Source organism: Orycteropus afer, unplaced genomic scaffold (assembly GCF_000298275.1).
Source record: "Orycteropus afer afer isolate SDZICR_OR568_19922 unplaced genomic scaffold, OryAfe1.0 scaffold00099, whole genome shotgun sequence".
In the NCBI taxonomy this organism is placed as follows: Eukaryota; Metazoa; Chordata; class Mammalia; order Tubulidentata; family Orycteropodidae; genus Orycteropus; species Orycteropus afer.
The window spans coordinates 2074794-2087407 of NW_006921686.1; the positions used below are offsets into that span (position 1 = coordinate 2074794).

General features: G+C 51.5%; 1 protein-coding gene across 1 annotated transcript in view; it reads left to right on the top strand.

The window, feature by feature from the left end:
• Positions 1–12614, top strand: part of SLC8A2 (solute carrier family 8 member A2) — a 36032-nt gene that overhangs the window by 15755 nt on the left and 7663 nt on the right. Inside the window, exons 4-6 of the mRNA XM_007942870.2 lie at positions 8715–8818; positions 8969–8986; positions 11986–12110. Of these exons, the coding sequence (XP_007941061.1) occupies positions 8715–8818; positions 8969–8986; positions 11986–12110 (247 nt within the window). The remainder of the gene's footprint in view (positions 1–8714; positions 8819–8968; positions 8987–11985; positions 12111–12614) is intronic.

Sequence of the window (12614 nt, forward strand, 5' to 3'; positions counted from 1 at the left end):
AGAAGGCTGGCAGTTCAAACCCACCAGCCACTCACTCCTCAGAAGGAAGGTTGGGCAATCTACTTCTGTAGTGATACTGCCTCGGAAACCCTAGGAGGGGTCGCTGTGAGTCGGATCCGACTCGATGGCACATAACAACAACCACCACAACAGTATTCCTTTGTTCTTTTTGAATGACTGCCTCTTGGTCTACTCTTGGTCCATGGTCAAGCCCCATACAAGCACAATTAAGTGTTCTGGAATTCCCATTCTATGAAACGTTATCCAGAATTTGTTATGATTCACACAGTCAGATGCCTTGGCATAGTAAATTAAACACAGGTAAATATCTTTTTGGTATTCTCTGCTTTTAGCCTTGATCTTTCTGGCATCAGCAGTGATATCTGTCATTCCAAGTCCTTTTCTGAATCTGGCTGAATTCCTGCTGCAACCGTTTTGGAATTATCTTCAGGAAAACTCCCCTTTTTGTGGTATTAATGATATTGTCCAATGATTTATGCACCCTGTCGGACTACCTTTCTTTGGAATGAATCTCATCCAGTTGGTTGGTGTGGTGGTTATGTTTGTGTGTCAGCTTGGCTGGGCCTGGTTGAGTGGCTGGGCAGCTGGTGGTAGTTATTCCCCATGATGAGACTGGCAATCAACTCCACGGTGGGATCTACCACAAGCAGCTGAGTAGCTGCCTTTGGGATGTGGTCTGCTTCCTGTTTTTAAGAAGAAGCCTTGGGAATGGTCTCTAGCCCGTGGCACGCTTGGACCCTGCATGTAGCCGGGTCATTGCTCAGTAGCCTGCCATGCTCTGCCAACCTTGGGACTTAAAATGGATTTAAGTTAATGGCCTGCCGTGTGGTTTGGTAACATTGGGACTGTGCCATTTTATTTGTCAACCTTGGGCTACTCAGCCTCAGCAGCCAGCAGCTGTCTGAGTGAACCCCTCTAGCTTCAGTGGGCCGGGAGCTGGAGGCAGAGCTGGACCCCAAAATTGAGGGGCTTTCATCCAGCACTTTGAACTTGGACTTAAAGCCTCCAAATTGTAAGAATAAACTCCTGTGTGTTAAGGCCATCCCATTTGTGGTATATTTCTTGTCAGAGTGGCTCTAGAGAACCAGGACAGTTGGCCAGGTGGCTGCTCTGTCTTCTGTATTTCTTGACATAGATGAGTCATCTCCTCCAGTAGTGCATCCATTTGTTGAAACATCTCAAGGGTATGCCATCAATTCCTGGACCTCCGATTTTCACCAGTGCCTTCAGTGCAGGTTGGATTTCTTCCTTCAATTCTTGATCATATGCTACCTCCTGAAATGACTGAACGTCAACCAATTCTTTTTGGTACAGTGACTCTGTATATTTCTTCCATTTTCTCTCAATGCCTCCTGCGTCGTTCAATATTTTGCTCACAGAATCCTTCAATATTGCAATTTGAGGCTTGAATTGTTTTCCTCAGTTCTTTCAGCTTGAGAAATGCCAAGCGTGTTCTTCCCTTTTGGTTTTCTAACTCCAGGTCTTTGCACATTTCCTCACAAGACTTTACTTTCTCTTCTCAAGCCACCCATCTTCTGTTCATCTCTTGTATTTCATAATTTCTTCCGTTTGCTTTAGCTATTCTCATTCAAGAGCGAGTTTCAGAGGCTCTCCTGACATCCACTTGGGTGTTGTTTTCTTTCCTGTCTTTTTAATGACCTTTTGCTTCTTCCATGGATGACATTCTTGAAGTCATCGCACAACTCATCTGGTCTTCGGTCACTGGTATTCAGTTTGTTCTTGAGATGGTTTCTAAATTCAGGTGGGATATACTCAAGATGAGAGCTGTGGTAGCATAGTGCCTAAGGCACTTGACTGCTCAAACCCACCAGCCACTCCCTGGAAGAGGGATTGGGCAATTTACTTCCTTGGAAACCCAGGGAGGGGTCGCTATGACTTGGATCTGACTCGACAGCACATAACAACAACAGACAACATACTCACCATCCCACTTTGGCTTTCTTGGACTTGTTTCTTTAGTTTCAACTTGAACTTGCATATGAGCAATTGATGATGTTGCAGAGTCAGCCCTTGGCCTTGTTCTGACCAATGACACTGAGTTTGTACATCGTCTCTTTGCCCAGATGTACTCGATTTGATTCCTATGTATTCCATCCCAAGGTCCACGTGTACAGTCACCATTTATGGTATTGGGAAAAAGTCAGCACTCCTGTGGAACTTTTTGTAAGCAAAACTGCATAAAGACAAGACTCAATTACCGGTAACTTATATGGGAAAATTTTTTGCACATTCCCAGGCCCAAAAAAACAATCTACCAAATCGTACCAAAGAACACATAAAACCTAAAATAACACCAACATATGGTGTTCACAGACACAGCTGAAGGCTATGGAGGCATGATGCTAAGTGTAGTTCCCACAGAAAGAGGTTGGCAACATCACTTTTTGCCTTGTTTTCTAAAAGTCAAAATACTCTGATATCTTTCAGTTAGCAAAACCAAGTATTAATGTAGGTCTTTCATTAAAAAAAAAAAAAAGTGGCATAAAGCAAAGTTATGAAAAGCGAGGGATACCTGTATTTCCAATGACTAGGTCATTGGTCTTGCAAATTCTCTCAGATGTCTGGTGGTGTTTCTATCACTGAGGCCATGTTTTCCAACTACTGATCCTTCTCATTTCCAGCTTTCACATTCCAATCACAGTAATTATCGATGCATCTCGATGGCATGCTTGTTCAATTTCAGATTGCAAAAAGGGGCAAAAAAATTGTTCAATTTCTTCATCTTTGGCAGTGGTTGGTGTGTAAATCCAAATACTAGTTATGGTAACTGGTCTTTCTTGAAGGCGAATGGATATTATCTTGTCAGTGACAGTGTTGCACTTCATAACAGATCTTGAAATGTTCTTTTCAATATTGAATTTGATTCCATTCCTCTTCACTTTGTCATTCCTGGCATGGTAGACCGTATGATTATCTGATTCAGAATGGCCAATACCAGTCCATGTCAGCTCCCTAATACTTAGGATATCCATCTTCAGCTCTTCCATTTCATTTAGATAATTTCCAATTTTCCTAGATTCATACTTTACATTCACAGTCCAGAGAGTATGGCAGTGCCTAGAAATGGAAGGGGTTGGGGGTGGGACTAGGCAGAGAGGCGGGGCTGAAGAAGTGGGTGGGGCAAGCAGAGGCTCTGAGGCAAGAGGGGCGGAGCCAGAGTAGGGCAGTGCCCAGAAATGGGTGGGGCTGCGGAGGTGGGCTGGGGTGGGGGCGCAGGGCCAGGGTGGGGCAGTGCTAGGCGGGCCAGCTGTGGAGAGCAGAGAGGAAGCGGAAGTGAGGGAGGGGCTGGGGAGATACATTGGGGCCAGGGAGAAGTAAGAGAGATGAGACATAGCTCGGGAGAGAATTAGGAGACTGGGGAGTGACAGGACGGGAACAAGACGTGGGATGGAGGTGAAGATGGAGCCTTGGAGGAGGCGGGACTTGGAGAGGGCGTGGCGTGAGAGGGCGTGATATGGGGCGTGGCCTCGAAGAGGGGGCGAGCCTGGGAGAGGGAGGCTGGTTTTGAGGAGAGGAGGGTGGGGCTTGAGGGGGAAAGACCCTGCAGAGCTGAGGGCGAGGTTAGGGGAGATGGGAGGGGAGAAGGGATAGGAGCCTGAGGAAAGGGGCGTCTGTCTGGAGGCCCTGACTTGTAGCTGTTGGAGTTGGAGCATGACCTGAGGACTGGGCAGCCCGTGGAAACGAGTGGAAGTCTTGTTGAGGTGGGACAGTGTGGGAATGAGGTTTGGAAGCTGGAACAGGACTCGAGGGGCTAAGGGGATGGGCGGGGCCTGGGGAAATAGCGTGAGATCTAAGGGGCATCTGCGTGCGAGGCTTTGGAGAAAGGAATAAGGGAGTCTGGGAAGGCGGGGGCGGGAGCTGAGATTTGGGGGGCAGGGGTTTGGGGAGCTGGAGCAGGTTCTGGGGAGATGAGGTGGACTCTGACACACCCAGACTGCAGAGACTGACACAAAGCCACTCACACACACAGAGGCACGTAGAGACGCACACGAAAACCGAACCATGGCTGTGCTCCCGGCCCCGACACCAGCCACCCCCTCACCCAGATGCCCGCAGCCTCACCTCCCCCGCCTGCCTGCCCGGGAGACAGACGGCGCCCGTCCCCTGCCCGTCCGCCCGCCCCCGCAGGCCCTTCTGTCTCCCTCCGCCCACGCTCCTCCCACCGGCGGGGCCCCCACCGCGCGCCCTCCTCGCCCCGCCCCCCAGCTCAGGGCCTCGGTTTCTCGCTGCTGCCCCTGTTTGAACACCTCGCCCTTCATCTCTGTCTCTAGCTCCCAGGCCCTTCTTTTTCCTCTGGGCCTATATCCATGGTACATAGCTCTCTGTCACAGGTTAGACTTAATCCCAGACTCTCTGCCTGGCTCGGCCTCTCTGTCTTGGGCTTGTTGAGAACTTGGGTTGGGGCCTAAGAGACGCCATCCCAAGGCCCATCTCTCACACTGAAGACGCCTAGAGAACGGGAGGGTTGTCTTTCTGCTTGTGCTGGTCCTTCCTGGAGTCTAACCCGCTTCCGTCTTGCTGCCGCAGCCTCACAGGCCTCCCCTTGGGCTGGGATACCCTCTCTGGCCCCCACCCCTTCCTGAGCTCCCAGCTGTGGCTGCTGGAGACTGAGAGCAGGAGGGTAATTAGCGTTGAGGGGAAGTTCCCCGGGGAAACACATCCTTTCTCTCACAGGCAGGCGCTAATTAGAGGCCCTTTGGAGCAGCTGGGCTGGAGGGGTAGCCCAGGCAGGATCAACACAGAGACGCACACAAGAGAGACATGGAGAGATGGGTGATGGGGAGAATGTGTGTGAGCGAGAGGACGGAGAGAGAAGGGACGGGGTGCATCAAGGACAGGGAGCGAGACAGAACAGAGAGACACAGAAAGACTTAGAGCCCAAAGAAGTAAATACACGGGTCAGCTGAAACGAGGGAGACAGGAGAAAGAGACACAGAAAGAACAAGATAGGGAGACAGAGAAAGAAACAGATGTAGATAGAGGCAGGGAGAGTCAGAGACAGAGATGGAGAGAGTCAGAGAGAGAGAGAGAGAGAAGAGACAGGAGCAAAAATCCTGTTGGTGTGGAGTCTATTCCGACCCACAGCGCCCCTAGAGGACAGAGTGGAACTGCACCACAGGGTTTCCAAGGCTGTGGGTCTTTACAGAAGCAAAGCCCAAATCAAACCCACTGCCATGGAGTTGATTCCGACTCACAGCGCCCCTAGAGGACAGAGTGGAACTGCACCATAGGGTTTCCGAGGCTGTCGGTGCTCATGGAAGCAAAGCCCAAATCAAACCCACTGCTGTGGAGTCTATTTGACTCACAGCGCCCCTAGAGGACAGAGTGGAACTGCACCATAGAGTTTCCCAGGCCGTCAATCTTTATGGAAACTGCCTCAGATTTCTCCCCTGGAGTACCTCGTGGGTTCCAACTGCCAACTTTTGGTTAACGGTCGAGTGCTTTAACTGCTGCACCACCTGGGCTCTTTGACAGAGGCAAAAAGAGAAGGGAACCGAGAGAGAGATACGGAGAGGAGAAGCAGAGAGGTGATGAGTGTCAGGAAGACTGAAATGGAGAGGTGTGTGGGGAGGTAGCTGTGGATGGAAAGGAACTCTGAGCTTCAAGGAGCAGCTCCCCAGGATGCTACAGAGAAGAGAGGGGGGTCAGCAGAGATGAGGAGACACCGCGGGGACAGCCTGGAGGGTGAGAGCGAGCCTGGGTCGGGCTGAGGTCCTGGAGGTGGAGTGGGGTTTCCAGGTCAAACAAGGAGGGCAGGGCGTGAGGGTAACAGAACACAGGGGCCGGAGAGGAGGTCTTGTGCTTTGGTCTTGTCTAGCTCCAGTCTTTGTCCGTCCCCTGCCCGCTGAGTTTCTCCTCCTCCTGGGTCCCCCGAGGGCACGTCTGTCAGGGAGCCTGTTCCGCGCGTGCAATCACTGCGTGTCAGTGGGTCCCGCTGCGTGTGCATGAGCAAGATGTGTGTGTATCACTCTGTCATCGTGTCACCCTGTCGACAGCTGCCTGCCAGTGGCGGGACGTCTCAGGAGACCCTCCGCCTCACCTCAGCGCGGTGTTTCAGCACCGAGGACAGCTCCCAGCCCGCTCCTGGGACGGGGGCGGCCTTTCCACCCACAGAAAATCTGAACTATCCTGGCACTGGGAGGGGCGAGGGTGGAGGCGGCCGGGTGTCCCCACATGACCGTCCTGTGTTGGCACAGGGGTCACCGTGTCCTGTGCATGTTCGTGTGTGGAGAGCTATTTGTTGAACGACTCTGCCATGCTGTTGACTGCTTATTGCATTCTCGTGGGTATAGAGACAGAGGCAAGGAGACAGAGAGAGACTGACAGGGTCAGAGACTCAGAGGCATGCTGTTGTTTTGGGGTGCTGTCTCATAGCGACCCCGTGTGGCAGAGTAGAACGGCCCCGTAGGGGTCCCTAGACTATAATTGTCACAGATGCACAATGCCAGATCTTTTTCTCCCGGAGCCTCTGGTGGGTTTGAACCACCAACCTTTCCCTTAGCAGCCGAGTGCTTAACCATTGCACCACCAAGGCTCCTTGGAGAGAGACATGGAAGGGCACAAACAGAGACACCAAGAGTCCTAAAGAGTGAGACGCAAAGAAGATGGAGGGGCTCTGGGAAGGAGGTGTAGCGCGAACCGTGGCCATCGGGGCCGCGCGATTTCCCCACTGCATGCAGCATGGCTGTGGGGTGAGAGGCGCGTGGGCTGGGCGCTTGGCTATGCTTCCCCTGTCGGATGACTGTGTGGGCTGGGTGTTTGTATTTCTGGGTCCTGGGGCCGGGCTTTGTGGGACCACATGGTTCTTACAACCGAGAAAACAGCTGGTGGCGGAGCTGTGGACATCCTGGGGCTGTGGCTCTTTGTGACTGAGGGGGACCGTGGGGGGTGGCGCACAGAATGATGTTCCTGCAGGAGATGGGTAGCTTCTGCAAGTTCCTCCCCTGCCAGCCCCTGGTTACCATGGCAGCAAGGATGCTGAGAAAATCGATTAGCACTCGGTTAACCCACCCCATGGGGTTGGGACAGAGGGCAGGAAGTGGAGGGTCGCCTGGGGGAAAGGATGCGAGGTGGCAGATATTGACGGAGGGCAGACTATATGCCAGGTTCTGTGCTGAGTGCTGGGGACTCGGCAAAGAACTCACATCAACGCAGATTACAGCCCTGGTGGAACTTAACATTCTAATGTGGAGAGACAAATGACAAAAAATGAAGAGAGTGAGACAGTGTGTTAGAAGGTGATATGGGAAAAGTGCACAGAACAGGGTCAGCGGGCCAGACATGCTGGGGTGGGGAGTAGGGACTGACTTTAGTATTAAATACAGTGGTTGGAGCGGATCTCATTGCGAAGGTGAAGTTTGTGCAAAGAACTAAAGGGACCGGTGGAAAAGCATTCTAATCAGAGGGAACTGCCAGTGCAAAGGCCCTGAGGCCCACGTGGCCCATGTGGCCATCCTGGCAGGAACAAGGGGAGGGGAATGGGAGGACAGAAGGGGAATCAGGGCCAGATTGTAGGGGGCCTTGGACATCAGCTTGTACTCTGGGTGAGGTGGGAGCCATGCCAGGGTTTTGAGCCACGAAGGGACCCACTCTGACTTAAGTTTTATGGGGACCCCTCTGGCTGCCGTGCAGAGAGCAGACTGTGGTCAGTGAGGCATGGAGTTCAGTTATGGAGCCGCTGCATGACGCCAACGGCGAGACACTGGTTCCTAACCAACAGGTTGGTGGTTCAAACCCACCCACAGGTCCCTCAGAATAAGGGCCTGCTCTGAAATGTCTCAGGAAACATGGGGTCACCATAAGTTGGAATCAACTTGACAGCAACTGGTTGGTTGGTTGGGAACAGTCCAGGCGAGGGATGATGGCGGCCGGGCAGACCAGAGACGGGGGTGGTAATGCATCAGGAGGAGAGGTTCAGAGTCCGGATTCCCCCAGTTAGAAGTTCAAATCCCCTGTCATCCACGAGCTCCAATTATCTCATTCTAATAGAGGGAGCTCTGGTAGCATAGTGCCTAAGGCACTTGACTGCTAACCAGAAGGCTGGTGGTTCAAACCCACCAGCCACTCCTCGGAAGGAAGATGGGGCAATCTACTTCCGTAGTGATAGTGCCTCAGAAACCCAGGGAGGGGTCGCTATGAGTCGGGTCAGACTCAACGGCACATAACAACAAAAACATCAGTGTTGCAGCTGTTTCTGGGTCTGTTCTGTGAAATGGAGGTGATACTAGAATTTCCCTCCTAGGTTACCTGGAAGGATTCAATAAGGTTATGGACATCAAGGACCACTCAGAGCCTGGGATGCAGTAGGTGCTCAAGAGAATAATAATTAAAAAAAAAAAGCCACGGTTACCATAGAGTCAACTCATGGTGACTAATGCGTGTTGGGGTAGAACTGTGCTCCGTAAGGTTGTCAGTGGCTGACTTTTCAGACGAAGATTGCCAGGCCTTTCTTCCAATGCACCCCTGGCTGAATTCGAACCAACAACCATTTGATTAGTAGCTGAAGGCCTAATTGTCAGTGCCACCCAGGGACTCCAGTGCTCAAGAAACTGGGTGTCCAATAGTAGAGTTATCTGACAAATCAAGGGAGGGGGTCTTATGCTGGGTATTCTCCCCCCCCCCCCCCCCCCCCCGCCCCCCCCCCCCAACCCCCACCCCCACCCTTACCCCAGGAAAACACTTCAGGTGAAGATAGTTGATGACGAGGAATATGAGAAGAAAGATAATTTCTTCATCGAGCTGGGTCAGCCCCAGTGGCTAAAGCGAGGAATTTCAGGTGAGGGGGCGTGGGTGGGCTGTGGGAGAGGTAAGAGGTCCAGGGTTGGGGGATCCCTTGGGGGCTCAATTACAAGGACTCCTTCAAGCCTGTCACTCAGAGCCCCCCAGGGCAGGAACTCACTTTCTCCCTGTCTCTGTCTCTCCCCAGCTCTGCTACTCAATCAAGGTAAGTGAAGTCGCTTTCTCTGGGGTTTGGCTGGGGAGGGGCCACTGAGACTGGGATAGAGGTCAGAGCCTCCAGCTGCCCTTCCAGGCTAAGTCTGATGCAGGTTGGAGATGAGATCAGGGTCGATTTGGGGCTGGGTGAAAGCTGGAACCAGCCTTAGAGCTGCGGGTGGTACCAGTGAGGAGTTGGGGTTGCACTTAGGGGTAGGGCCCAATTTGGGATTTGGAAATCAGGGTTAAGTTTGAATTCAAGGTTGTGGGGAACAGTAAGTCATAGAGTCAGGTCTGGGCTTGTGGTAGAGTCAGAGAGAACTGGACTTAGGGCTGATAAGGCACTTGACTGCTAACCAGAAGGCTGGCGGTTCAAACCCACCAGCCACTCCTCACAAGGAAGATTGGGCGATCTACTTCTGTAGTGATACTGCCTCGGAAACCCAAGGAGGGGTCGCTGTGAGTCAGGTCCGACTCGACGACACATAACAATAACAACAGGATTGGGGATGGATTTAGGATTAAGGTTAGGACTGGGTCAAGGTTAGAATTGAGATGGGTTTGTGGTAGGATCAGATTATAATTTGGGAGATCAAAACTGAAGTTGGCCTTTGAGATGGGTAATAGACTTTGAGGAAGTTATGGTTTAGAATTAGGGCCAGGGTCAGAGGTTAGGGTAACAGTTGGGGCTAAGGTCAGGCTTGGAGATAAAAACAGCCTAGTTTTGGGGTCAGGATCAGAATTGGAGTTTGGGTCAGGATTGGGATTAGAATGAAGATTGTATTAGTTAGGGTAAGTAAAACCAGCTGCTTTAACAAACAGACCCCCAAATCTTAGTAATTTAACACAATAAATGTTATTTCTTGCTCAGGTAAAGTTTTTTTTTTTTTTTTTTTTTAATTTTTATTGTGATTTGGGTGAAAGTTGACAGAGCAAATTCACTTTCCATACAGCAGTTCATATACACTTTGTCTCATGACATTGACTGCAATTTCCCACAATGCAACAGCTCCCCTCCCACTTCCTCCCCATAGTTACTTCTCTGTGTCCTTCCCTCCATGCACTCCTGCCCCTCAAGCTGTCTCCCTGTGCATACACAGTCAGACAAAGTTTTATGAGCATGTTCCTGGCTGGTGGGTTGTTTCTTATTCCATGTGGTCATTCCACATTTGGGATGTCTCTGAGTGCTGGCATCCTTGCTGGTGCCTCTGCCTCCTGTTGGTAAGCAGGGCAGGAGATTGGAGGTTCAAGTGGGAGACTTGAAGAACCGCCCTTCACTCCTGCCATCATTCTATTGGCCATCCTAGGTCACATGGTCACACCCAACTGCAAGGAAGGCTAGGAAATGTAGTCCAGTTGTTAAGAGCAGATGGAAACAGGTTGCCACATGGTCAGGTCCTTTGTTAGTGATGGTACCAGGGTTGGTGTTGGACATGGGGTTTGAACTTCAGTTGAACTGAAGTTTGGGATCAGGGTTCGGACTGGAGTCAGATCTGGAGTTGGAGTTTGGGAGCTTGGGGTTATTGGTGGGTCAGGTTGGGGTGAGAGATTGGGATTGGGATCTAGGGTCAGGATTGGATGGAGGGGTGGGATGTGGAGTCAGTGTTGGTGAGAGAATTACATTTGGGGTCACAGATGGAGTCAAGCTCTGGTTGGGGACTGGAGTTAGGGTTGGGTTGGTACTGGGCTTGGAAAAAAGGTCAGCTGACTCTGGGGAGATAAATGAACTCAGGGCGAGGTTGTAGGTGGGTCTGGATCCAAGAAATAGGGCATCCTCCCCTTTCCTCACCACCCCAGACACCCTAGAATGTATCCAGAGCTCGGGTGTACCCAAAAGGATGTTGGTGGTGATGACATTGGTGATGATAACAAATGAAATGACATCTATTCATATTTGTTGTGTGGTCGGCACTGTTCTAAGTAGCTCGGCTGGCACAGTGGTTAAAGCATTTGCTTGCTTACCAAAAAGTTGGTGGTTCAAACCCACCAGCCACTCCTTGAGAGACAGAGATGAGGCCGACTGCTTCCATAAAGGTTTGCAGCCTTGGAAACCCTATGGGGCAGTTCTACTCTGTCCTCTGGGGGCGCTATGAATCAGAATCAACTCCCTAGTAGTGAGTTTGATTTGGGCTTTGCCTCCCTAAAGATAGGAGCTCTGGTAGCATAGTGCCTAAGGCAACTTGACTGCTCACCAGAAGGCTGGCGGTTCAAACCCACCAGCCACTCCTCGGAAGGAAGGTTGGGCAATCTACTTCCGTAGCGATACCGCCTCAGAAAACCCAGGAGGGGTCGCTATTTGACTCAATTGCAGTGGGGATGGGTCCCTAAAGATTGACAGCCTTGGAAACCCTATGGGGTAGTGCTACTCTGTCCCGTAGAGGCGCTGTGAGTCAGAATTGACTCCATGGCAGTTTTTTGGTTTTTTTTTTTTGTAGGGACTGGCCTAAGCACTTTACATGAATTAACTCATTTAACTTTCACAGAAGACGCTCTGGTGACATAGTGTTTAAGTGTTCAGTTGCTAACCAAAATGTTGGCGGTTCAAAGCCACCAGCTGCTCTGTGAAAGAAAGATATAGCAGTAGGCTTCCAAACAGACTGACAGCCTTGGAAACCCTATGTGCAGTTCTACTCTGCCCTCTAGGGGCACTGTGAGTTGGAATTGACTCTATGGCAGTGTTTTTTTTTTTTAATGTAACTCTCACAGCCACCCTGTCCGGTAAGTACTGTTATTGTACCCATTTTACAGACATGAAAACTGAGGCATGGGGAGGCTAAGGTTCTGCCCAAGATCACCGCCATCTGAACCCCAGGTCTACCGTCCCAGCTTCATGGGCCGGCTCACGGGGCTGGATTGCCAGGCTTTGAGAGGAAGACAGGGGAGCGGGGAGAGGGCACCAGGGAGACTTTCCAGAGGAGGACAGGGGTTCCTCTACGGGAGCAGGGAGTGATGGACTCGCTGGCCCAGTTGGGCCTCCCTGGAGTCTAACTGCCATCCCTCATGCTGCAGGAGAAGGAGACAGGAAGCTGACTGCCGAGGAAGAGGAGGCACGGAGGATAGCAGAAATGGGCAAGCCGGTTCTTGGGGAAAACTGGCGGCTGGAGGTCATCATCGAGGAGTCATATGACTTCAAGGTGGTCTCTCTGGGCTGTCACTTTTCTGGGGTCGATTCCTCGGGGGGGGGGTCTGGAGGGGGGCAGCCATGATGGGCACAAGGACAGGGTGACCACGGGGCAGAGGACAACCCTCGGGGCCACCATCAGCACCACCAAGAACACACACTTCCCTTTTTCCTTCTGCTGAGGGCCGTAGTAGGGAGCTCCGGCGGCATAGTGGATACGGCATCTGGCTGCTAACCAGAAGGTCAGCGGTTCAAACCCACCAGCTGCTCTGTGGAAGGAAAATGGGGCCATCTACTTCTGTAAAGATTTACCTCCTTGGAAACCTAATGGTGGTCACTGTGAGTTGGAATCAACTCGATGGCAGTGGGTTTGGATTTTTTAAGGGCCCTGGTAAGGAGCTCTGGTGGTGTAGTGGTTGAGGCATTTGGCTACTAACCGAAAGGTCAGTGGTTCAAACCCCCCAGCCACTCTGTGGAAGAAAGATGGGGAAGTCAGCTTCTGGAAACCCAGTGGGGT